The following is a 27,706-nucleotide window of genomic DNA, read 5'->3' as shown; positions in this document are numbered from 1 at the left end:
CAGCCCACAGCCCAGAGACCAGCAGTGCTGCCCTTCTGGGGACCACGGAGAACCCTGATCACTTTATTAAGTGCCAGGTGAGTGCCGTGTCCAACAGGATGGCTGGTGGACCCAAGAAATGCTGGTCTTTGATTGGATTCGGTCTTATCTGTCTTAAAATGGTGAGTTCACCATCCCAACCCACCTGCAGCTATTTAGGGGGAAAAAGATACATTCATTATCTTTCTCTTTTTAGAGAGTGGGGAGATAGAAACCAAAACACTTTTGGACCATACCAAAATTGTATATGTCTGTGTGTTTGAAATGCAATGAAATATACCAGAGAATGAAAACAAGATTATCATTATGTTTTAAGAACAAAGATTTCTGAAAAATCTGTCAGCAGCTACTGACTTAGTTCAATAGGCAGATTCAGGAAGAAAAATGAAATAGTAATGTGATCTGCCTCCAGCCTCTATCTTCTATTTAGGATTGCTTTGGGATTTGAGTGAGAAAGGATTTGTGCAAATAAGTACTCTTGATGGGTAGAAAGATTGCTCACATTTGTACAAAAATGTTGCATTTAACTTCTTGCTGCTCTGATTTATATTTCATATTTCCCAAAATGGTGTTTTTCTTTTTAGTTCTAATTTTCTAAACTTTCCCTTTCAGGTTGCTTCAGCAAAAGCAGGTAAAATTTTCTGAATACAAGCTTCTCCCCACCATCCCACCTATGCTTTATTTGATGTCAATTTCATTTTTTTTTACCCTGAAAACATTTTAATGATTATTGTTGAGCATACATTTAAATTTTTTTTACTTCAAACTGCAACAAGTTAAGTAAATGTTTATAATATATGAAAAAAACACAACCGAAAGTAAAACTTGCTTGAAATGTGTCTTGTACCTAGATCAGTGTGGTTTTTTTTTTCTTTTGTTAATATATCTTTGTTTTTGAGCTGCACAAACACACTTAAGAATTTGATCTTTATAGTAAAGCATTTAGGAAATAAAAATATACTCCCACCTCAAAGAAATAAAAAGGTGGTACATGATTATATGCCAAACATGAGAAAATGCTAGAGTACTCTGTTAGTGCAGGCATGATTAAAAAGGAAACGAAAATGCTTGAGATTCTCAGTAACTCTGTTTTAAGGAAGCAGGGTTTTGTTTTTGTTTTTGTTTTTGTTTTTTAGGGCAGTAAAAAGAATTTATTTGGGAAACGGGGAAGAACAGAGCTTGCTGAGAAATGGAAGAAAAAGACAGAAATACACACCAAGATTTGGTGTAGGAGGAAGCAGGATTTTGACCAAGCTAGCTTAGAAACCAGCAGAACACGGATCAGTGATGGCAACTCCAGTGTTCAATTTCCATTTTAATTCATGAGCTACCCTGAAATACAAAGGCTATAGTAGGGGAAAAAGAATCAAGGTTTTCTGAGCTCTCCCTGTGTGTTAACCACTATGCTAGGAGACAGATAAATGAGTCAAACCTAAAAGGCAAATCTTTGTAGTCAAACATTTTCTCATACATAGTTAGCCATGGGTAAAATATTACAATGATCATCGTCCCAATCTAAGAAGCAAAACTGTAGTTACAAACAGTAAAGTCTAATATTCATAACTTTTCTTGTCTCTGTTAAAACTAGAAAGGGGGTTTTTGATGAAATTTTCAAGATGTCCTATTTTAGTCAAAAAGGATTCTACATTTCTGAATGTTACATCCTTAAAATTTAGACTACGATAACTCAGAACTGGAAAAAGATCTTCTTTTCAAAAAAGATTTGATCACCACTTTTCTTGAATAAATGACTGAAGGCAAAGATAATGTCCTAGAGGGCTCTCTCAGCTCTTACATTCTAGAACTCTAAGCCCCCACATCAGAACTTTACGCTTACTAGGATTTAGATTCATCTGTAGGAACATGTAGTATAGATTTTATTACCTATAAACTCTCACAGTGATTCAACATAAACTAGAACAATTTTTATTTATTGTTTTCTCTGTAGCACAGAAAAGGAAGTGGAAATAAGGCAAGTCTTTAAATAATTTGATATGGATATATAACAGAAACATAAAAATCCATATACCATGCATCTACAGTGGGCTTTTTTTATTTCCTGACTTTTTCTTACTCCCTTTTTTGTTTTGTTTTTGTTTTGTTTTGTTTTTAGGGGGTACCTAAAAACAGGGGATCGAACCTGTACATGGGAAGCAGATAGTCAAACTATAGAGCTACACCTCCTTCCCATCACTTACCTTATTCTTGAAAGTCAGTCAGGATTCGTCAGAAAGCTATGGAAGGAGCGGATGTAGCTCAGTGGTTGAGTGCCTTGTATGTATGAGGTCCTGGGTTCAATACGCCATACTTCCTTAAAAAAAAAAAAAAGATTTTTGGGGGGCCATATATGAAGTGAATTTTAAAAAACAGTCTTTGGGAAGATTGAATCTAGCTTACTGTCTCCTCGAGGTCCCAGCACGCCCATGACATGACACACTGTGCCTTCACAAAACTGGCTTCTTTTTAGTCCCATACCACACGCATTATTTAAGAGCTCTTTAGAAAAGACAAGGCAAGCTGCAACGCCGATGATGTCCTTAATTGCTACGTCCTGGTTCTCAGTAGATGGGATGTGTTTTATTGACAGTGTATATAGGAGGTTTCCTTTTGGGTGTGTAGTTCGATTCTCTTTGGACTCTGGCATCAGCTGTTTATCTATGTCTGGCTGCCAGGGCCTCTTGGGCTAATTTAGAACTCCGAGTTGGTGGAACTCAGAGAAGCTGAGAATCAAAGTGTTTCACTTTTTACTGATCAAAGTGGTTGATTGTACATCTCAGGAGTTGAAGTAATGTGTTTATCAATCCAGAAAGTGGATTTAACACAGATAATAGTGAGGCGCGGTTGCTAATTTATGGGTCCTTGCACATGTCTATTGAGCTTCTCGTAACCTAGCAGGGAAGCATGGTACAGAGGCGTCGAGCTTTCATTACTGGTGCTGGTCAGCCTCTGCCCTAGGACCAGCAACTATAAAACAGGCAATTTGTGTCCCCAGCTGTACTTGCCCCAGTCTCCCGGAATCCCACTTCCACAAGCACCTGTTGTGATAGTGCCATATGAGTTGGCTTTTCCAAACCAGCTCCTTTTCCCATAACCCATCAAAACGTGATTTTCACACACACACAATAAAATAACTTACCCTTTGTAGCTTTCAAAGTGCACTTACGTGTGCTATTTCATTTAATCTTTACAGCAATTCTAAAATGAAGGCATTGATAATAGTCTACATTTCTCAAGGGAGAAAACTGAGAGTAGAAGATTAAAGGACTTGCCACATTCACACAATAGCAACTAGTAGAGGCAGGGCTTAACCCCAGTTCTCCAGCATCCAACTCCTTTACTCTTCTTCCACCATGTGCCCGTGGGTCTCATCCTGCTGATATTGGCTTCATGTATTACTCCTGAACAAGTGTGCCTCTCCTAGTTCAATTCAATGTGGCAAGATTTCTGGAGTCCTCAAGCCTGTGGGAGATAGTCTGTGTCATGCCAGCCTTTTAATGCCCTTCCAACCTCTCCATGAATGCACTGTCAGTCTTCCTGTGTCTGTGATGAGTTTAGTTGCTATTTTTCCAGTAGGTTAGTCCATTCAAATGAGTCGGACAGATTAATGGAGGAGTTAAGACAAACTGTTCGAACAAAGGAAACAAGGAGTTGAAAGAAGACCATTAGGTTAGGGGAAAGGAAGCATGTAACACAGGACCAACACGTGGGGGAGCAGAAGAGGTATGTGGGGGTGGGGGGATGAAAGTGGGAGGCCTGGCTAGAGCTTTGTATCCCGCAGCGGGGAGAGGGGACACAGGCCCTACCTACAGATTCAGCTTCTGCTGGCAAAGAGCAAAGATTAGCAGGCCTGCAACTTTTTCCCAGCATAAATGACCACCATAATTTTCATTCAATGGCAAAGGAGAGAGTCTTGGGTGATGTTCAAGGAATGTCTGGCCAGTGCACAGTGGAGACTTTGTTCATTTTTGCAGCAGGGTTTTTTCTGAGAAGCTGCCAAATCCAACTCTGTGGTCTACTGGTAGAGAAAGAGAAGGGTGTCTGTTGATCGGCACATGGGGATTTAGCAGGTGGGCGGAGGGATTTGATACTGGTGGGTCACACATTTGATCTACGTTTAATCTTTCTCTTTACTTGTTTTGCCCTTTAGTTTTTTGTTTTGTTTTTTTTTTTTGGAAGTAGGCACTCAACCACTGAGCTATATCTGCTCCCCAATGAAAGTTGGTTTTTTCGTTTGTTTTTACGAGGTACCAGGGATCAAACCTGGGACCTAATGCATGGGAAGCAGGTGCTCAACCACTTGAGCTACATCTGTTCCCCTGCCCTTTAGTTTTGAGTTTGGCATATGGTGATTCTACCTAGGAAGTTAAGTATGTTAAATGTAAAAGGCCAAGAGCTGGCTCCAAACCTAAAACCCAGCTATTTTGGTTTGACCTTTTATTCCACTTGAATTCTCTATATCTAGGACATTTTGTGTCTGAGGATTTTTTTTAATAGTAATTTGATTACCATGCTATATCTCCTACACAATACCTAAAGTATAGGAACGTTTTGTGCAAACTCATGACATAAGCATTTGCACACTGATGGCAAACTATGGCCAGGTCCAGGTGAGGAGCATGTCATTTTATGCTGAGGCAGATGTTCTTAAAGAGGAGAGGATAAAGTTTATCTTTATTTTATATAGCAGAATCTGAAAATTGATCTAGTCTGAAAATAGGAAAGAGAGTACTTTAGAGTAATTATAACAAAAAACTCAATTCTCTCCTTCCTCCTCCATTAGATTAAATGCCATTTGGGAAACAGCAAAGTGCATGAGTAGGTGAGGACAGTCACCAGGAGTAGGTGGGGGTGGAGGTGGATCCTAGGGCCGGGGAGGGGAGCTCAGTGGCAGAGTAGGCCGGGAAATTCACAGAAAGCCGAGCTGGAACAGAAAGCTCTGGAATGAAGCCCTTCAAATACTCTCTCCCTACTCTGAGTCCTTTTCCACAATTACCTTCCAGTCATTATTTAACTTCTTTAAAAGTGCGAATGAACCCACAGGCACTGGGGGAAAACCCTTTCTAAACTCCTAAAAGGGCTTAAAAACCTTTTAAAACTTGGCCTTTGATTTGAGCTTTCTGACTCTCTTCTGGGGAGCAGCTTTGCCTTTCTTTTTTTCATATTTTCCTTGATCTGGGAAGTAAGGGCAAAGGATATGCCCGATAGGGGGCAGGAGAATGATGTAGTTTACAATGTAACATGATGAGAGACGTGATTCTTGCATGTACCCTGGTTAATAGACAACCTCAAAATCCCTTTCAGCTCTGGAAATACCCACTATTGATCAGGCGTATTCAAAAATCAGCAACAGTATCACTGTGGAATGGGCTACTGTGCCAGGGGCCACCAGTTACCTCCTCACGGCTGAAGATGGAACCACGGTCATTGAAACCACGGTGGCCAATTCCCCAGGCACTGTGACAGGCCTGAAGGCTGCGACCTTATACCAAATCACCATCAGATCCGTCAGTGCCACTGAGAGAAGCCAAGCATCGCCCCCGAAGCAGGCAAAGACAGGTGGCTGAGTGCTTCTCCTCTGTCGCGTGTTTGCTTGTCGCCTGGATCAGTTGAAAGCCATCAAATGATGTTTTTGGGGGAGGAAAACTCATATCTGGGGAGGAGGTGGTAAAATGCCAGAAGCTTTGCTATGGAAATAAAATCCATTTCTGGCCATCTTTAAAAGCTAACTATGGAGGAACCATTGTCAATGACATAAAGGTGGTGGCCACCAGAGGTTCCGGAGGGAGGGAGAGGGAATAGGTGTAATGTGGTGGCATTTTGGGGACATTGGAGTAGTCCTGCATGACATTGCAATGATGGATACAGGCCATTGTATATTTCGTCATAAATTACAAAATTGTATGGGACAGAGTGTAAACTATAATGTAAATAATACTCCATGGTTGGTGGCAATGCTTCAGTATATGTTCACCCTTTATTACAAATGGACCATTTTAATGAAGGATGCTGTTAATGTGGAGAGATGGAGGATGGGAGGGGCATCTGGGAATCCCCTATATTTTTGTGTAATATTTATGTAATCTAAAACTTCTTTTAAAATTTTTTATAAAAAACCCTGAAAAAGGGCTGTTTTTAACCTGTTCTTAATTAAGACCAGCAGAATAAAGAACCAAATAAAGAATGAGTAGAAGGGATTTTGCTGCACTGTGACTGCCTGGCATGTATGCTAACAAAAACATTTGGAATTTGGCATCATCACTACTAAAATTAATTTGATAAAGTTGCACCTGGGCGTGTTCCTGAAAAGCTATGTGCACCTTAAAATATATAAACCATCATTTTCCCATGTATTCACACTATGATTACAGGGATGTTTTACCTAATTTCTGACCAATCCAGTTGAAAGTAATGCCTAATATTTAGGTTTTTCCTATTCCGCATTTCCCTGCCCAGTTATTTATAACTAATAACACACCTAAATAGCAATTATTTAACAGAATTCTGGCATGGATCCTTTTGCAAAGCAAATATTTTATAATATGGATAATCAACTTTAATTTACTTATCCCTAAATTTCAGTTATTCTGTATTGGACTTTCTTATGCATATGTGTATGTTTTTGTCTTTTTAGTGTTGGCTGCCCCAATTCTAGAACTAAGCTCTCCAAGTCCAGACTCTATTGTTGTGCAGTGGCAAGCCGTATATATGGCAACTGGGTTCTCTGTGTCCATTATGCGAGCCAATGGCTTGGGTAGAATATGGAAAGAGAATACTACAAACACTTCCTTGACATTCACCAGTTTGGATGCCGGGACTCTCTACACCATAAAGGCCTATGCATGGAATGCCAATGGAATCCCTGGAGATGACTCCACCTGCAATCAGAGAACAAGTAAGGACTTCCCAGCTCAGCCACAGTCACATTTTTTATTAAAGAGGGGGCCTGCGCATTTTAGCCATAAAGAACAGTGTACATGATAAGGACAGAGCAGCTGGTATCAACTATTTAAATTTATATGAAGTTATTTATAATGCCTTGATATTCCTCTGTAGTTTAAACATTGAACGTACAAAGACATGCTGCTCAGAATAAACAGAGCATGGCACTTCCTCCTCTGCCATCTAACTCAGTTTCAACATAAACATTCAATACCGTGCAACAAGAAGTGAGTCTTGTTAGGTTTATCATTTATCCTTGTCCCTTCCTGGGTTCAGGCCAATTGGATAAAGGAAAAGAATTGTGATTCAGCAGTTATATGGTGAGTGCATGCCAACTCGGAGCAGGCACTGTTCTAGAGACATCGCAGCGAACAAAACAGAGTTCCTACCGTCATGGTACTTTAGTTGTGGTGGGACTCTGCAGCAGATTTATACCTCAAAAGACACAACATAGACCTGAGGCTAACAGGGAGCTTCCCACTACCTCTCCAGCTGTAGACCAAGAAGCTGGAGAAGGCCATGTGTTCTCTCACCATCCTACCACAGCAATACCGCTACCAGGGGATACTGCTGTGTGATGACCAGAAGCTCCAACAGAGTTGCAGGAGTGGGCCAAGAGAATGAGGCAGCAGAGTGGAATATGGGGAGGGGACTGGAGGCTCTTTTCTTCTCTTGAGATAGAATAAGCTGTCCACTGGCAATGTGGTCTGATAGACACTAAGCTCTCACCAACCAGATGAGTCATTTCATCCCTTGGAAAAAACCAACGAGACAGTGGAAAGAAGCCATAAATGTTCTCTCCAACATTCCCTAAGTTTGGAGTGGAAGTGAAAGTCCCATTGTCTATGGGTCAAGGCAGAAATGTAGGGAGAAGAGAAGGGTTTGCCTTTTATAATATTTCTCTAGGAAGAATCATAACACGTGGTCCTAAGGGTGAATCACAATGGACCTGATGAGGGAAGATGTGTGTGACAATGACAAATGCATTTCCTAGGCAGGCAATCATTTTTTCTTCCATTTGTTCTTTCACAAACGTTTATTGAAGGCCCACTAGGTGCTGGATATTGTTTAGGTGATGAGGATACAAAGTCAGACAAAGCATGATCACTACACTCAAAGAACTGATCATGTCCCAGGATAGACCAAAGCATAAACCACCAGTTTATGCTCAGTGTACTAAGAGTTTCACTGAAGGATACCCAGGCACAGGGTGGCACGGGAGGCAGCACTGACATCAGGCTGGGGGACTGGGAGAGCCAACTCACAGAGATGAATGGTTTCAAAATCTTCCCCCTTCATTTGTTTTCCTATGGGATAAAAAGTTTTAGAGTTTGGATTTAGCCTCTCAATATTCTACTCATTTTTTTTTCTTGGTCTTTCATGCTCCATGGGGGAAGAGCAAGTTGTTCTAAAACACTGAAGGCTACCCCTACCAACCTTGTGCTCAGAACTAGTCCAGAGTAGACCTGCCTCTACAGGCATGCTGACCGTGCAGTGGGCAGGGTCCTGCTGAGATGGCCTAAGGGAGCAACATGGCAGGGGCCCTGCCTTGGCAGATGAGTGTCCTAAAGCAGGCTCTTTTCTGTTTACCCCATACATGTCCAGAGGACTCTGGTCTCAGCTCACAGGCTGTCCAAGCAGTTTTCTACCACCTGCCAGGTGGGATTTATGACTGCACCGATCCAAAGGAGAGCTTAGGCCAGCTTCTCTCCTCCCCAATCCAGGAGGACACTTCCTCAAGCTTTTTCAAGGGGACAACACTAAAAGAGGGAGACATATTTCTTAAGAAGGTAGGGGGAAGTGCTTTAGAGACAATAAAACAAGACAGCCTTTCTGTGTGAACATCACACTTGATACTTTCCCTCCTCTTTGATTTAGAATGGAAAGAAAGTGTGCTTCTCTAGAAACAATTATGACCTAAAAGCTATTACAGAAGTCTTAGCAGATGCCGCAAATGAAGGGATATTGTTGAAGCTAATCAAATAGAATATTTGACCTATTACTTAACAGTAACATACTCACATGGCCCTTTCAGCACTGCACATTCATAATTTCATTTAATTCTTTCAACTGCTTATTGAATAGTATATTCATTCAGTCAAAACACATTTTTTCGCCCCTAATATGTGATAAGCACAGATCTTATTAGATCCATTTTGTAGATGAGAAAAAATTAGCACAAAGGTTAAATAACACGGCCAAGGTCGCATAGCTAATTATAAATTTGCATAGATAAATGGCAGATGTGTTACCACTTCCCAGATTCTCTAAACCCCAATTTTATTCTATATAGTCCTTGCAATTATCCTATTACTAGAGTCCCTCATCCTTCAAACTCTACAACATCATTTTGGCCAAATCACACTTGAGTGCTTGGGGCTACTGCAAAAACTTAACAGTTGTTTCTCAAAACTGCAGGTCCTCGTGCCCCTTCCAACATCCAAGTCTCTTTTGACAGTGGGGCTCTAAAGGCATCTATTTCATGGGCACCGACTGAAGGAGCTTTCAGCTACACCGTGAGGGCTCTGAGTGGCTCTTCAGAGCTGAGCTGCAGTACGTCTCTCAGTTCCTGCACCATCTCTGGCCTCCAGTGTGGAACTGAATACCTGATTTCAGTTTTAGCCAGTAATGATGCTGGATCGAGCAACTCGGCTTCATCAGTGACCCTGACAACCGGTATGTAAATAAGGGTGAGAGCACTGTGGGACTGGCAAGTCAAAGCGACTGCCCTAAGGGAAGTAAACAGCCACCCACAAGTGTTCCGCAACACTTTGGAAGGAGTGAAAATGAAAGCCCGATCTGAATGAAAGCACTGAGTTGGACATTCTGATGAATTTGAATAATATTGATCGTGAAACCAGATTTGTACATGGGGAAAAATATATACATCTTTGAAAATCAGAAGGCCAGACTTTATTTCAGATCTTTTATTAATTATTTAGGGATTAAAAAAATTTTTATAAAGGTATGAAAATCCTAAGATCCAGTCTGAGTTATATGCAGCTCTAACTGTGCAATACTGATAACTGTCTCTTCTTCACAGACCTGGACTTGGAGGGAGCTACTTTTTAAGATAAAGATAGGATGTCTATAGTTCTGAATATGTTTGGACATTTTCCCATTTTCATTCTTATCAGAGAGACAAAGCATACATATGTGTGGGGGTTGGCGCCTCTATTTAGAAGTGTCTGTGTGTTTTGAGGGGTGGGAACTAACATTCAGTGAAGAGCTAGGATGTTCCAGGCCCTATAAATACATTATTTTATTTAATTCTCATGACAACTCAGCAAGGCAGGCTCAATTATCTCCCTTTTCAGATAAGAAAACTGAAGCCCAGAGAAGTTAATCATTTCCCCCAAGGGCACAGAGATTATGTGTAGAGCTGGGATTCAAGCCCAAGTTTGCCTGATCTCCCTCCTATATGCCAAAGAAAATGTAGATAATTACAAAAACGTCCACTTTATCGACAGTCAGAATTATGGCATTCTAAATTTAAAAGCAGTGAAGAAAAGAGCTGTCAACGAGCTGATGCATTCTATTTCACAGAAAAGAAGTAGAGCCAACCCCTCAGACACCCAGTTTCTTTAGAGTTATTGTTAAAGTTACTGATGTAACTTGGTGATTACCTTCTCTCTTAACAACCGCCAGTACTATAATTTAATGTGTCCAGTATATTAGACGTGGTTATGAGGACATGATAGCTGACAGTAAGGGAGGAGAAAAGAAACACCTTTTCAAAAGCACAGCAGTTTTAAGTTAGTCATCCAATGCAGGAGCAAATCATCCAGGGTTTTTCAATCTTGGATGCACATTAAAAGCCTCCGGGGAGCATTGATAAAATCTCAATATCCAAGCCTGACCCAGTCTGATCAGAGTTGCTGGGAATGGAGTCTGGATATGAATAGTTTGCTACAGTTCTCCCCAGTTGTTTCTAAAGTTCCACCAAGGTTCAGTGCTACTAAAACAGTAGCACAGGTATTGGCCCAGGAGTACCATGGTAGTTTGTGCAGAACACAGTCAGTCATGGTCATGGGAGTGACCTTGACTCATCCATAAAAGACAGAACTATGTTTGGAAAGTTCTATATGTTTCTGGGGGCCCAGAAATGTGTTATGTATTTTAGGAAGATTTTCATTAGAGATGACTACAATTTTAAAAGCTTAGGGCTTGGGAGCCGATGTGGCTCAAGCAGTTGAGTGCCCACTTCCCACATGGGAAGTTCCAGGTTTGGTTCCCAGTGCCTCCTAAAAAAGACAAACAAACAACAAGCAGATATTGAGCATAAACAATGAGAAAAAAACGAGTAGACAACAAGAAAAAAAAACTGACAATGAGGATAAAAACAACAACGAGCAGACAGTGAGCAAAAACAAACAAGCAGGGAGCAGATGTGGTTCAAGCAATTGAGTGCCCACCTCCCACACTGAGGTACTGGGTTCAGTTACTGGTGCCTCCTAAAGAAAAAACAGACAGACAACAAGCAAAAAACAATGAGCAGGGAAGCAGACATGGCTCAAATGATAGAGCGTCCGTCTACCATATGGAGGGTCCAGGGTTCAATCCCCAGGGCCTCCTGACCTGTGTGGTGAGCTGTCCTCGCGCAGTGCTGCTGTGTGCAAGAAGTGCCGTGTCATGCAGGAGCACCCTCGCTTAGGGACGCCCCATGCACAAGGAGTGCACCCCGCAAGGGGAGCCACCCCCAAGTGAAAAAAGTACAGCCTACCCAGGAGTGGCGCTGCACACACAGCAAGATGACACAACAAAAAAGAGATGCAGTTTCCCAGTGCTGCTGGATAATGCAAGCAGACGCAAATGGACACAGACATCAAACAATGGGCGGGAAGGGGAAATAAATAAATAAAATAAATCTTTTAAAAAAATCAATGAGCAAACATTGAGCAAACAGACAAGGGAGCTTTGGGGGAAGGCGGGGAAGCTTATGGCTGATCCTGGGTAAAGGAGGCTTTGCCTTAACAGAGAAAAACAGGCAATATTAACCAAGGCCATCCCTGACTGTTACTGACATGGCTCAGCATATAGTGTGTGAGATAAATATTAGGACTTTTGAGATTGTCTTCCTTGGTTTGCACTGAGTCACACATACTGCTGAGACTGTTCCTTGTCCATAGGATCTGGTATCTGAACTCTGTTTAAGAAGCATCCAGCACATGCAGGATGCTGATATGTTGCTCATGAGAAAGCTATTATTTTGTTGTTATTCAGCACATGGGAGACTGCAGTTAGGAAAACTTTCCATATTACTGAGACTTTGAACATAGGCTCCGTGACGTATCAGAAAGGCCCAGCTCCATTCCATGCTAGCTATGTGTGTGTGGGCAACCCACCTGACCTCTAGAGCCTCAATTTCCTCATCTGTAAAGTGAGGATAATTTTGGAAGAATTACAAGAAATATTAACTGAAAGCAAAGTGAACAATTGCTATTATTATCTTGAAAAAGAATAACTGCAGGGATATTTTCTATTCCACTCGGGCCAGAATTGCATCATCTTTGGAGAGGACAAATCTTTTTTTAAAAAAAAGATATACTTATTTATTTTATTTATTCCACCCCCCACCCCCATGTCTGCTCTCTTTGTCCATTCGTTGTAAGTTCTTCTGTGTCTGCTTGTCTTCTTTTCAGGTGGCACCAGATCCTGGGGCCTTCCGGAATGGAAAAGAGGCACTCAGTCTCTTTCCTCACTTCAGCTCCCTGGTCTGCTGCGTCTCACTGTTTCTCCTCTGTGTCTCTTTTTGTTGCATGATCTTGCTGCATCAGCTCTCTGCTTGGGCCAGCTTCCTGCCTGGGCCAGAACTCCCTGCACAGACCAGCACTCTGTTCGGGCCAGTTTGACGCTTGGGCCAGCACTCTGTGTGGGCCAGCTCTCCCCTCAGGCCAACTCATGCTGTGGTTCAGCATGCCTTCACCAGGAGGCCCCAGTAATCAAACCCTGGACCTCAAATATGGTAGACAGGAGCCCAATCGCTTGAGCCACATCTGCTTCCCCAAATCTTTCAACAAATATTCTAACAGTAGAAATCCTTATATCATAAAATGACTTATCAAATTTTGGTGGTCCTTTTTAAAAAAAATTCATATGACAAGAGAATTTGGACTTGTCACCCAAGTCTCTTGTAATAGTTTGGATCCTATTGACCCAAACTGTTTGATTCTAGAAAGAAAATCTTCTAATGCTTCTGGTACATAGTCAAATCCAATCTGTTACAAAGCTCTGAGCTGCTGTTTTGGGTTGTCTTAAAATCCCAGACAATTGCAAAGATGCAAAGAAAATCTCCCACAGAGCTCTCACAACTATTTATTATTTGATTTTCATTTCCTAGTTGCTTGTGCACCTGGAAGAGTGACGATCCAAGAGGACCCCCCTGGCCACCTGTCTGTTGCTTGGTCCAATGTGGAGCTGGGCGATTACTATGTGGCCTTTGTGAAGAGTGATGATGGCTTGGAAGTACACTGTAACACATCCCTCACCCAGTGCAATTTCCTATCTGAATGCGGCTTCACTTACTTTATTAGTGTGTTTGCCTATAACAAGGCAGGGCAGAGTCCTTTGGGTGACGTTTTCAATTATACCACAGGTAAGTTGCACTTGATGCTTCCAAAGGAGTCCTGAGTTCACCACATTCAGCAGCAGAACAGATCACCTCTTGCTCTTACTGGCAGTACATAGACCACCTGGGAGTCATTCTGTGGACAAGAATGGAAAATGAAACTCCTGGAAATTTTGGCTTTGTGGATCCAAGCTTATTAAGAATGAAAGGTTTAAGAGAGAAAAGAGGGAGTGGGTGTGGCTGAAGCAGTTGAGCGCCTGCTTCCCACATGGGAGGTCCTGGGTTCAGTTCCTGGTGCCTCCTAAAAAAACAAAAACAAACAACAAGCAAAACAGATGAAAAGGCCAAATGAGGGAAGCTGATGTGGCTCAGTGGTTGAGTGCCAGCTTCCCACATACAAGGTCCTGGGTTTGATCCCCAGTACTTCAAAACAAACAAACAAACAAAGAGTGAAAAGAGGAGAAAGAATGCAGTTGTTCACCCTGCTCTAAAAAACTGAATCCTCACAAAGTTGTACTTAGTGCTCAGCCTTGTGCTAGATGCTGAAAGGCCTGTAGCCCCTTCTTCTCAAGAGTTCACTTTTCATTCCAGACGAGAGAGACAGGGATACAATGGTGAAGATGCTACATGGTATGGAGGGCTTTGAAGTAGGATACCTGAATTCAAATCCTAATTGGACTACTAAATCAAATGTAAAATCAGGGCAAGGATGTCTATCTCAGTAGTTCCTCCACATCCTCTACTGCAAAATGAGACAAATAATAATGAGAACACAAATGTGAAAAGGTCTTTGTCTAAGTGGAGGCAAAGTGCCATGCAAATGTTTTCACCAGCCTCACCACTACTGTTCCTATTATTTCCCTCCCCTTGGCTTCTATCTTCTACAGGGCAGGGATCACATTTTATTCATCTTTTCATCCTCAGTGTTTATCCTAGTGTGATTGTCATATGGGAGGCACTTGATTTTTGATGAATGAGTGGAGTGTGTGATTTGAAATTAATTATATTTATAGATAAGGATACTAAAATATAATTATATAAATAACAATATTAGCTGGAATACAATAAAATTTACCAGGATGAGGGAATCCAAATTATCAGTGACTTTGGAATTCATAGGCTAAGAGAATTAAGAGACTATCAGTAAGATCTCAAGAATGTGGGGGTGAGGATTTCTGGAGTGCATGGCCTTGAGATGGATCTTTAAAGATGAGTGGAATTTAGATGAGGCAAGAGCATACCAGAGAAATGCCTATCTGGGTTAGATATTTGTCAGAATTTGTCCATGGGGTTCTTTAGGGTCTGTTCTAATACGATTATACTTTTTTTAAAATTGCCTTCTTCTAGTCCAATGTTCGGAAAGGCTGGTAGAATCTGAGAAGTTAGACTAAGTATAATTTTTGTCACGTAAAAGAGGGGAAAGGCATTCTAGTAGAGGTATCTGCAGTTTTCAAGGCACACAGAAATGAGAGTGCATGGGTGGGGAATTGAGGAGCCTAGCAGGCAGGGAGCTGGGGAGACATAGTTGAACATGTAGACAAGGTGGACTTGTAATGATCTTGAATGTCATGCTGCGGATTTATCCTCTGTGCCTTGGGAGTAAGGCCAAGATCGGAGCTGGCAGACCTTTAGGAGGCTCTCGTAATCCAGGATGGCGGTGGCAGAGGCTCTGGGCATGGCTCTCCCTGGTGGCATCGCTCCTGTACTGACGTCCACCGTCTCTGTCCTGCTTTCAGCTCCCTGTTGTCCCAGTGACATTAACCCTGTGTTCGTGTCCAGTGACAGAGTGGAGCTCGTCTGGTCTCCCGTCCGTGGCGCCGAACTCTATGAAACCAAGGCTGTAGATGGGTACAATGTGGTGGCGTGCAATGAGACTGCCCCTGCTTGTACCCTTTCGGCTCTAGAGTGTGACACTAAGTACAACATCACGGTGTTCTCGTTCAGCGAGGTTCGGGGCAGCAACATGTCGTGTACTTCCCGAGTTATAACCACAGGTATGGTACAGCTGTGGCTTCATTCCCTGGTGTCTGAGTGACATCACAGCTTTGTCCCTGAGGATGGGCTTTCAACAAAACCTGTAAGAAAGCTAAACCCCTTTAACCGCTCTTTGTGGGTACCATTAGAGCTCTTGTTGGACTAAGGAGAAGCAGAGAGACAGGAAGAGAGTGGAAAAAAGAAAACATCAGAGGAGACTTTGAGGAGGGTGGGAGGTTTTACCAATGACCACATAAGCTGTTCAGTTCCTCTTCCCTTCTGGGAGCCTGCCCTGTATTCGCTTCCTGAAGGTTAAGATTGTAAATTTTGTCTTATCTACGTTTGCTTTCCAAGTTTAAAAAGCTCTTAAATATTTTCCAGTTAGTCCAACAGTGTAAGAACCTAATACCATATGTCAGCATCAACAACTTTAAATGCACGGTATGGTTGAAAGTAAATGACGATTTGGCTTCGGGGGAAAAAGCAGCTTTAGACCAAATGGCACGTGATATTTTTGATTCATGATGTTTCAATTAATAGTTTCAATTTTCTTAGCTCCTTGCAGTCCTGAAATAAAAAATGTTTCCAAGGACGCGTTCTCCATGATTAATGTGCACTGGCAATCTACCAATGATGACGCTACCTACACGGTGACTGCCCAAGGGGAGAAAGGACTGTACCGGTGCAGGAGCACAGGGGAGTCTTGCACCATGGAGGGCCTGCCCTGCGGCTCAGTGTTCTCCATCACTGCTGTGGCCGAGACACAGGCAGGACGGAGCCTGCCCAGCTACAGTGTCCCCCTAGAAACAGGTGTGTAGCAACCACCAAATCGGACACTGACTTCAGGGGGTCTTTAGGAATTGGCTTAAGATGTGAATTTTCTTATTTGATCTGATCTAAGTATGGCAGAGATTTTAAACCTAATAAGACGCCTTTCAAAAAGCCCCAATTTTAGAGAAATTAAAACTTTTAACACTTGGACAAAGGTTAGGAAAAATGTCATCAGAAGATTAATACGGACGTACACACTGGCATCAAAGGAGGAATACGTTGACTCTGCAAAACATTTATTTGAGTTCATATTCCCCCCATGGTCTATCAGAATGGCCAACAAGCAAACAAATGAACTGGTTTAGTTTTTGTTTCTTTAGCTTACCCCTTTCAAACCTTTCTCAAAAAAAATGCTTTCTGAGTTCAGTTTAAAATGAGGATAATGGTCCCCTACGGTTGTTGTATTAAATTAACTAATGCTGCAAAGCACTTACCTTTGTGCCTGATGCCCAGTAAGAGTGCAACAAAAGAAAGCTGTTGTTGCTTCAGCCTATGTAGTATTGTGTGTGAACAAAATTTAGCCAATCACTTGAAGCCTTTGGACATCATTTTCCCTTCTGTATATACAATGAAATGGAAATAAAGTCACAATTCTTTTTCTTTTTCCCCATTTTAGTGCCGTGCTGTCCAGCTGGTCTGACAGTAACTCAGGTCACCCAGTCAGTAATCAACGTGAGCTGGACCGTTGGGACTGGGGCTCAAACCTATGTGGCAGTTTTGGAGTCACACCCTGGACAATCTAAGTGCCGTACCCATCAAAACCACTGCCTCCTGGGATGCATCACATGTGGCATCAATTATACAGTGGCCTTAAAATCGATTAGTGCCACTGGGCTGTCTGTGGACTGTGCCTACCAAAGTTATTCTTCTAGTAAGTGATAAAAAAAAAAAAATTTATTTATTTATTTCTCTCACCTCCTCCTCCGCCCCAGTTGTCTGTTCTCTGTGTCTTTTTGCTGCGTGTTCTTCTTTGACTGCTTCTGTTGTTGTCAGCTGCACAGGAATCTGTGTTTCTTTTTGTTGCATCATCTTGCTGTGTCAGCTCTCCATGTGCGGCACCATTCCTGGGCAGGCTGCACTTTCTTTCACCCTGGGCGACTCTCCTTATGGGGCACACTCCTTGAGCATGGGGCTCCCCGATGCGGGGGACACCCCAAGCATAAGCCTTTCCTTTTCATTTAAAAAGATGCCACATCTCCTAGCTTGCAAAGTTGGATTATAAATTCAGATTACTTTCTAAAATGTCTACAGTGTCCCCCATGACTTAGAATCTTAAAGCTTCAGAGACCTCTGTTGGTAGTTGATAAATTAACTTCCCTGGTAACAAGGTTCAGGTACACTTTTTTGGAAGGGAGAACAAATTTCTACATGACACATCTACCTGCACCAAAGAGGAACTCAACCTAGGAGCATTTTCAGACAGCATTAGATCACACATTCTATTTGACTTGAATTCTGTCTTACTGTTATGCTACTACCTCTCTCTTCTAAGCCACTCCAGCTCCTTCTGTGTATGGTTTCTTTCTTCAACAGGCTGAGAGAGCAAAGTCATCTACCTATAGTATCATACCTTGTGCTTTAGTTTCTTGGCTGCTAAGACAAATTCCATGCAAATTTATTGACTTAAACAGTGAAACAGTGAAAATTTATTGACTCAGAAGCTAGGAGAAGTCCAAAGTAGAGGTGTCAGGAAGACAATTCTTTCTTCCTGAAGACCGTGGCATTCTGGGGCTGATTTCTTCCTAGCTTACCTCAGAAAGTTCTTTTGAGAGTCGAAATAAATCATAATGTAAAAGCATTTATAAAGTGCTACACATATGCTGGTGTATAAGTGCTACAAGTTGATGTATACTTTCTTTTGGCCATTATCTTTCATTAGATTTGCTGCCCAAGTTCTCATCAGTTCTGGCAATATGGCCCATTGCTTATCTTCATACCTGAAAAAAAATTTTTTTTAAAGAGAATAAAGCAAATGAGCTGGATTATCTATAATGGAATTTTTTTTTTTGGTTTGGTTTATTACACAATCAGCATCATTATTTTAGTAACTGAGGAATCCACTATTTGGTGACCTGCTTGACACCTAATGGGTAGATATTTAGAAAAGAAAAATAAAAAGTACCTAAGATATTTAGAAAAGAAAAATAAAAAGTACCTCATCAGTCTGTATGCATGATGAAGTGGACCAACTTGCTTGTCGTGTGACTGCTCCCAAGGCATCGTGCTACCCAGCTCAGCAACATTGGTCTTTCAATTGAAGCTGAATGTACTTGATTATATGTAAGTTTATCCCTACTAAAGTTTATTTAAAACTAGGGTATTACAAAAGCACTTGACAAGGGTTCTGTGCATTTGACTCATACAGTTTGAGTCACGTACAATACATCTCTGCCACTGTGGACCTTTTTAACACACCATTGTCTCTATTTAAAAAATTCATGCCCCATCCCACCCCTGCACACATGGCCCACTACAAAAAAGAACCTGGATGTGTCTTCAAATCCTGCTCTAATCATATCCAGTATTTAATTATAGGATTTACAGTAAGTTACTTACATTGTTTCCCTGCAATAATAAAGACCACGCTTGTGTCATGGTGGAATAAGTGACTTGGGGGTGGCTTGTCTCTTTTTATCCTCCAGGTGCCTGCTGCCCTTTGGGGGTGAAATTATACAGGCTGGGCCCTAATGGCATCCGGATCTACTGGCAGGCTTCCAGGGGCTCTGCCAATTACAGCACCGACCTCTATGGCTCCAAAGGCATTTTCACGTGTGCCTCAAGCGCAGGTCTCAGTTTCTGTGATGTCACCGAGATTCCCTGTGGGGATGTGTATACTGTGATGGTCTCTCCAGTTGCTGAAACAGGACTGAAGCTTACTTTCTGTCCAAAAAAAATATATTCAGGTAGTGTAAACTATGACCCTTTTTTTAAAACAAATCTCCTACTAGACCTGTGACTTAAGACTCAGCTGTCACATTTACTTGCTATGTAGGATTGTTGAAGGGGTTGTGAAATTTTCAGATGTCTGTCACAGGCCAATTCTGACTACGTAGGGACCCCAAGCTTCTTGGAATTGTGATACTCAATTATTGTTTGATTTGATGACAGACCTCCCTTCCCTGCCTTCTTCCTCTTCAGAAAAAAAAGACTAGATGATTGTTGCTTAAATAAGCAAATAAAAAATGATTTCCTGCTTTGAGATTTGGGGATAGATTTGGAAATAGTCTTAGAGATAATGATAGGCACCTGTGGTGTTGGAAATTAAGGGACTTAAACCTTTATTTGCACAGATCCAGAAGTATGACTGAGGAAGAGTTGGAGAACCAGATAAAATGAATTTATAAGTCATAAGCTAGGTTTGGAAATGTGAGTGGGCAGGCAGCCTGTGATCACAAAACTGTCAGCAACTGCCAACTCCCCAGAGCTGGCAGAAAAACATTAGCAATTCTCCTGCTCTTTATTCCAGCCCCTTCTGCTGCCTCGCCCAGGGCACAGTCATTTATTTTTTATACACTTCTAAAATAAAAAGAAAATGAAAGAGCTGATGAAGCCCTAGAACTTTGCAGGTAACACGGGAAGAGAACTAAATATGGGTTCACAAACCTTTACTGATAATCAGAATCTAAATTTTCCATTTATTTTTAAATAACAAAAAGGTTCAAGATGGTTCCTAGTGATGGAATCCGGCCAGTTCCTCCTGAGGGGGTGTTCCCTCTGTCCTTGGCTGTCATGCTCTAATTCCTCGTTTTTCATTATCTTGTCCACAGGACAAGCTGGCCCAAAGCAAGACCATATGGGAAGGGACAGGAATAGGTTCCTGGGGAGAGGAAGAGCTCTTAGGAAGAGTAGCCTAAAGCTTAGTAACAATACTCCAACACATTTGCATAATATTTCAAAATTTATCAAGTCTTTCCCATTCAGTATCTCACTGAATGCTCAAAATAACCCAATAGCTGATGTTCAATGAATTTTATTATCTCCAGTTTATAAATTGGAGACTTAGTGGCTCCCAAGTCTCTATCTGCAGCCCTTCTCTTCTCCCAACCTCTAAATCCATATTCCACCTTGATACCTCCACCTGGAGGTTCCCCAAGCATCTCAGACTCCAGGGCCAAAAGGAACCCTTGACCTTTTTCTCCTGCTGTTTCTGGTCTTCCTTCTATGAACCTTGTTCAGGCACATAAGCTGAAAACCCTGGAATCAGCTTCCCTCTCCCTCAGCCTTCATATCTAACTCCAAGTCCTGTCCTGTTTGCCTTCACGATGGTTCCTTCTCCATTCCCACAGTTACTGCCGTACTTCAGGCCTTTACCACCTCTCCTGTAGACTCTTGTCTTCCTTCTCGTCTTGCCTTCTTGCTTTCACTCCAGTCTCCACACTATTACTAAAGTAATCATTTAGGGACACTGAACTGCTTGTGTTAAAAACTCCTAAAAAGTTTTCTATTGCACCAGAGGATAAAATTCAATCTTTTGAGCATGGAATTCAAGGTCCCTCATAATCTGGCCCACAGAAATATAGAATGTAAGCATACATGTATAAAAAAACGTTAACACTCTAGTAACCATATTTTAAAAAAGTAAAAACAGCATTCCTTTTTTCCTCCATACTAAATCTTCGATCTTCGAAATCTGGTGTGCATTTTATACTTACAGTACATCTCAGTTTGGACTAGTCACATTTCAAGGGCTCTATAGCTACAGGTGGTGAGTAACTACTGTATTTGACAGTGAAATTTTAGGTTCATTCCACAACATCCCTCCTGAGAGGAGTTTCTTCTCTAGTCTAGACACATGGACTCATTCACATACACATACACCATGCCACACCATGCTTCTGTGCTGATGCAGCTACTCTTCTATTTGCCTGGAATTCTACCCCACCTCCACCAGCCCCAATTCCCCCTCCTTTGTGAAGACTTCTCCAATTCCCAAAGGTTGAATTAGCCCTTCCTCTCGTTCCTCGACGGCCCCACAGCACTCTTATCCTTACCATACTATATTACTGTGAGTTCAATGTGTGGTATGTGCCCTATTAAATGGTGAACTTTCTGACCCCAGTACTTGGCACATAGTGGGTGCCCAATATGTGTTAAATTAAACAAAAGAAAGAATACATGCGTTTTGTGCTTGCCTATGACCACACAGCTAGCAAGTAAGTGATGGAGGTCTTCAGTGGTTTCTCCTGCCCAATACTGGCACCAATCAACCTTTAGAGAATTATTCTTCTGTTTGTTTGTTAGCCACCAGGAGTCCCTGTTAGAGCTCTGTTAGTCTTTGGAGGGGGGCATCTCATGTCTGCAGTCATTTCACCTTAGTTAGGATTGGGTGTCTAGACTCAAGTTACTGAATCCACCTTTGTGCTGCCTCCCTGGTAGAATGTGTTTGGGAGAAGTTTTAGGTTTTAGGGGCAATATCAGGGATGGCTTACTCTGTTAACCAGAATAATATTTTAATATTCTCAGGACTTTAAATGGCTTACCTCAAGTAATCCTCATAACCATATGAGGTTGGCCTTATTCTTCTTAACACTTAACAGATAAATAGAGGTACTAGAAAGTACTTCTCATAGGTATCTCCTCTTATCACCCAAGCTGGTTCTCATTTATCCTTTGGTTCACTTTCCTTTATTTTACTCTAAAGTTATACCTTTGCCACCTCCAGCATATCAATGAATATATTTTAAATGCTCGTGTTTCTATTTATTACAGTAACCTGCTCTGGAAGTACCCTTGGAATGGGTAAGCCATTTTTCTCATGGATAAAAGAAAAGGGCATTATTGTTATTGCATTTAGGGGTGACAATGAAGTCAGGAGCAAAGCTGACTTTCAATGTGTAAGAAAGGCAAATGTTTTCTTTCTGTGATAGCAGAGGTTCCAGCCCCTCCAATAACTCCTCCCTATTATAGGGCCTCCCCTCAGAATCTGCTGGCTGACAGTAATTTCTTTGGATTCTGAAGTCTTTTCAGTTTTTCAAGTTCCTAGAGTAAAATGACATATTCCCCAGAGGGACAGGAGTTTAATGCCTCGTACTTCAGAGATTGCTCCCCACCCCACCCCTCTGCTCTACCTTGGAATCATCTTGAGAGCTTAAAAAACAACTGATGCCTGGGCCTCATCCCCAGAAAGTATGATTTAATTGGTCTGAAATGAAGCCTACCAATCAGATTTTTAAAAGTTCCTTCTGGGTGATTCTAAAGTATAGCCAAGGCTGAGAACCACTGCTTTAGAGCAGAGCTTCTCAGACTTTATTATGCATGAGAATTACGTAGGACCTTGTTAAAATGCAGCTTCTGATTTGCTATGTCCAGGGAAGGTCCAGAGACTTTGCGTTTCTAACAGGTTCTGATGATCCCTGATGCGGATGTTGCTGGTCTGACCATACTTTCAGTAGACAGGTTTTAGAGGGACCCTGTTAGCCTGCACAGAGCTAAGATGTCTGCCTCTGGTTTGGATGGGTGGGTGTACTCCAAGGAGGAAAAGGGGTGAAGCTAACGCTCACGGCCTCCTCAGCTTTGCTCAGGGCTGATCCTCTCCAGACGATGCTGGGAACCTCATGGGGTACACTCTTGGGCTGGGCAGCAGAGATGACCACACAGGGCTGTGGGAAAAGCGCCAGAGAGTATCATCAACCCCAGACTACACAATGCTCCAGTCAGATACGGCTAATATCAGAGGGTGTGAATGGAAATGAAGCCTTCTGGGTTGGGTCCAGCTGCCCATTCTACACTCCATCCCCCAGCAGGGATTTGGTCTGAAGTCTCTTCCTGCTGTCTGTTCTCTACCTGAGTTCCTTTCCTCTCCTAGCCCACTGCTTCTCTGAGCAATTCCTGCCTCTGTAGGTCTGAAATAAGAAAAATCCCTATTAATCTTTTAAAAAGTTTTTAAAATAATATTTTTGAGATTTATTCAGATTTCCACCCCCCCCCCCCCGCCCCCGATGGCTCCCTCATCTGTTCGTTGTTTTTGTTTGTTGTTTGTGCTTGTTGTCTGTTTTTTCTTTAGGGGGCACTGTGACCTGAACCTGAGACCTCCAAAGGGAGGTGGGTGCTCACCTGTCTGAGCCACATCCATTCCCTGCTTCTTGTCTGTTCAGTTTTTTTTTGCTCATTGCCTGCACATTGTTTTTGCTTGTTGTCTGCTCGTTGTTTTTGCTCAATGTCTGCTTGTTGTTTGTCTTCTTTAGGAGGCACCCGAAACCAAACCTGGGACCTCCCATGTGGGAGGTCAACTGCCCGAGCCACATCTGCTCCCCCTATTAATTTTTTTTGTTTTTTTTTTAAAGATTTATTTTTTACCTCTATTAATTTTTAAAGGGTTTTTGTTTCCAGTGGCTATAATGCAACAGACAGCTTATCAAAAACTAATTGTGAGGTCTGGATGGGTTGGGTGTGTATGCTGGGGTGCTCTCTATGGGTTTTGTATTATTTTTGCACTGTCCTGCAAATCTGAAAGTGTTTTAAAATAAAAAGTTTTTTTTTAATTGTGAGGAAACGTCTAAATGATAAAAAATTATTGAAAAAAAAATCTCCCAAGTACAAGTGGCCGTAGACCCTGGTCTTCAGTGAAATGTGCGTTTTAGACCTCTTCTAGTATCCTGGTGGTTTTAATCAGTGTTCCCCTGAACCCTAGAGGGTCATAAATGCACCTTGAGAAAGCCCAGGAGGAGAAGAGCAGTGTATATTGGCTTTCCCTAAAATTTTATTAGCATGGCAATGTTTAAAAAAATAAACGTGAAAGCCTTAACCCAGGCCCTTGCTATTCAAATTGTGGGCCAAAGGGCAGCAGCAGCCACATCACCAGGGAGCTTTGTTAAAATGCAGAATCTCAGGCCCTACCCTGCTCTATGAAATAGGGCACTGTCTATTATCCCCAAGTGGTTCGTATGCATGTTCAAATTTGCAAAGCACTGCTCGGGCAGTGCACAAGGGGAACACGCTTTTTCCTCAAAGACCGTAGCGTTCTGGTGCTGGCTTGCCACAATCCTTGGCTTGCATCTTTGCCTCCTCTGCCCTAGCAACGTCCTTAATCTCCTCTTGTGGCTTTCTCTTACTGCATTCAAATTTCTTCTGTTTATAAAGGACTCCAATAACACGGGTTAAGGCCCACACTTACACAGTTGGGCCACGTCTTAATGAAAAATAACATCTTTAAAAGGTCCTGTGTACAAATGGGTTCCTGCCCACAGATTAAGATTAGGAACATCTTTGTCAGGGTACATACTTCAGTCTACCCCAAGCCTAAAATCTATCCCTCTCTTGAAGTAGGTTCTGTAAATATCCTACCTGACCCTCAAGAGTTAACAAGAGTAAGCTGGGTCATGTGAGGGTCTCTACACCATATGGCATTCATTATATTCGGGGGAGGTGGGAATTCTAAATTGCTGTGGTCAGTTTCAGTGTTCCCTTCTCCCTTTATACAGGACAAGTCAAATTAGGTGGCTGACCTGGGGCCTCCAGATACACTAAAAGGAGCCTTGGAAATCTGGCAGGTCTAAGACTCTTTGATTATCCTAAAGCTTTTCAAAAGCATGAATGGACTTTTTAAGAGTCAGAGCTGAGTTCAAATCCTGCTGCTATCACTTATCCTTAGGCAGGTTGCTTTAATTCCTCATCCGAAAATTTGAATAAATAACAATCAGCTCCTAAGACATTATAAGGATGAAATATGATGTAAATTATTGGACACAGGCTTATAGTAAGCACTTAATAAATGGTAGTTATTATTAATTCAGGGTCAGTTTAAGCACATATCAGTTATTAACATTTTAATGTGATACAAATATCATACCTGCATTTTAACCATAGTCTTTTTAATATCCTAACTCAATGGTCCTCAAAGTGTGACCAATAGCATCAGCATCATTTGGGAATTTATTAGTATGCAATTTCTAGAGTCCCACCCCAGACTTACTGTATCAGGTATTCTGGGAATGGAGCCCAGCAATCATTGTTTTAACAAGCCCCCCAAGTGATTCTGATGCACGCATGTTTGAGAATCACACAAGGAAGCTATTTAAATGCTGGAAATTGAATGGAGGTTGGGAAGGAGAGGGAAAACAACCTAAATGAGGTGATAAGGCTTTAGCAGAAGGTAGACTGGAGGGGTTTGTACCTTACATCATTTCATGGGGCATCCACTGACTTGGCTTGTTACAACAGCCTGCTTCAGTATCACCTACATGTCCCAGGGAACTTCAAGGAAGTTTCCCCTCTGCAACTCACTCAGCAAACATGTTTATGTTCTCCTTACCCAATTCCCTGAATCTTTAAAATTTTGTAGTTTCCTGAGTAACACAGCAAGTTGACCTGGGGTTCAGAGGGAATCCTTAGGAGGATTCATTTCAAGAAGTAGAAGAGAGAGCAAACTGGATGCCAGTCAGTTTCTTCTTTTCTTTTGAACAGTTCAGATTGTCCTAATTTCCTGCTTATTGTGGAAACTGCAAAAATAACATTTTGAATAAAAATACTAATCTGAATATTAGAGATGCTTGAGGGCTTTATTTTCAGAAAATTCCTGCATATTTAATGTACCTTGCTGCCTCTTCTTGCCCTTTTCAGTGATTTACAGAGGGAAGAGAAATGTCGAATGACACATTGAGCCTCCGATGAAAACAAAGACTTGACTAATTTAGATTGATTTTATGTGATTCAACTGAAAAGATTTCTTTTTAAAATTCTTCTAATTCATTGTGCTGAAGTGTCTCAATTGTTAGTGATTAGAGATGGAAGAACTATTAGAATACAAAATGCCTCTAGGATAGGAAGAGCTGCTGTGGCTTTTAGAAAAACGTTGACTCCACATCTAAAGGGGTGTCTGGTGTGTCCTCACCTGCACAGAAGTCCAAGATCTGCTGCAGAGAAATGGATCCAGAAACCCAGAAAGTCCTCTGGAAGGCTGCCAGAGTAAGCAAGCACACTATGAGAGTCCTGTTTAGCAGAAGTTCTTTTCTGAGATTTCACATCCAGACACATCCTAGACTTCAACACAGTCACTTCATGAGTGTTTCACCAACACCAGCCCTTGCTGTGCAGTCTCCTACCCATTCAGGGGCTGGACACTTTCACTCCCAGAGAAGCCAAGCCACCCACAGGAGATAGCACTCATCCCAGGACAAACCTCCTGTCTGGACTTCAGCATAGGTTGGACAGCAGCAGCTGCCAGGGCAAGCTGTAGTAACAAATGCCTTCATTGCAAGTTAGAAGGGAAGCTGAGCTGCTTGGGAGGTTCGCCAAACCAAAGCCTCAAGTGATGTGGCATTCATGGAAGCGTCTGGGAAAGCTCAGCTGCTGGCTGATTGTAGTCGTGCTTTCTGGATGAGCAAAGCCTTCAGATGGAGGGGCAGCCAAGGGCAGAGACTCAGACTGTGACAGGCTGGCATGCACACATCTGGTGGAGGGGACTATCAATCTTATTGGCTATATCCCTGCTCAGACTGTAACTGCTATTATCATATTTGAACAAGAAATGCAATGGTATATAACATAAATCTGTTGTACCTAGAAAACTGTTAACCCTCTAATACCAGTAACACTATTTGTAAAAAACAGGGCAAGTAGGACTTGTGTATCACACACACACAGCTAGTGTTTACTCCCCCAAAAGCAAAGCTGTGGAGCCAAGAATGTCTGAAGTTAGCAACAACCATAAAACTGTCCAGAGGGAATTGGAGCGTGGAGGTAGTCTTAGGTAAACACAGAGAGGAGGGCAAATTTCCCTTTCTGTGCCTCCTTTCCCCTTCTGTGCTAATCTCCTCCTATCAAAATGTGCTCCAAGAGAGAAGATGACATACTTAAGTGAGACTGATAATATGTGTAAGAGATAATATGTCATTAATAAGAGTTATTCACTCCCGGAGTATTTGCAATTGAAAAGGAGACAAGCCAAAGGCACAGATCTCTAAAAATGGAGTTTGGTGAATCAGAGAACATGCACACGGAGATATGAGTTTGGCTCATTTTTGTTCCCAAATACTCAGAGTGAACAAGAGTTGGACTAGGTAAATCAGCATCACTTGGGGATCCCATTACTTATATAGCCCCTAAGCCAGGTACTGCCCCTGGAGATTCTAATTCAGGAGGTCTGGGCCAGGCCTGGTAATCCCTTATTTCGAACAGGCTCACCAAATGATTCTGACATGTCACTGTCTGGGAACCTTAAAAGGCTTGCCTTAATGAAGCCTTTCTTTGAAGCAAAATTTCAGTGAGAAGATAGCTGTGGCCAGTGAGGAAAGAAAGGTGGGGAAATCTGGAGAGTTCAGAGTAGATCTAGGGGCTCCAGGGCCCTGTGGGGGCGACCGTGATAGTCTGAAACTGGGGCAGCATTCCGGGCTGTGGTCCGAGCCCAGGTGAGACTGG

The 27,706-nt window shown here is 42.1% G+C and overlaps 1 protein-coding gene across 1 annotated transcript; it reads left to right on the top strand.

Annotated features, from left to right (window-relative positions):
- FNDC7 (fibronectin type III domain containing 7) lies at positions 1-26,817 on the top strand. The gene is made up of 12 exons (XM_004448984.3): positions 1-161; positions 652-670; positions 5,341-5,595; positions 6,671-6,931; positions 9,397-9,654; positions 13,319-13,573; positions 15,283-15,540; positions 16,076-16,330; positions 16,968-17,222; positions 18,994-19,254; positions 22,061-22,090; positions 25,910-26,817. The coding sequence occupies exons 1-12, from the start codon at positions 99-101 to the stop codon at positions 25,939-25,941; spliced, it is 2,202 nt and encodes a 733-aa protein (XP_004449041.2). The 5' UTR covers positions 1-98; the 3' UTR covers positions 25,942-26,817.
- The last annotated feature ends 889 nt before the right edge of the window (positions 26,818-27,706 follow it).

The sequence above is a fragment of the Dasypus novemcinctus genome, chromosome 9 (genome assembly GCF_030445035.2).
Source record: "Dasypus novemcinctus isolate mDasNov1 chromosome 9, mDasNov1.1.hap2, whole genome shotgun sequence".
Classification (NCBI taxonomy): domain Eukaryota; kingdom Metazoa; phylum Chordata; class Mammalia; order Cingulata; family Dasypodidae; genus Dasypus; species Dasypus novemcinctus.
This window is presented reverse-complemented; position numbering and strand designations above follow the sequence as displayed.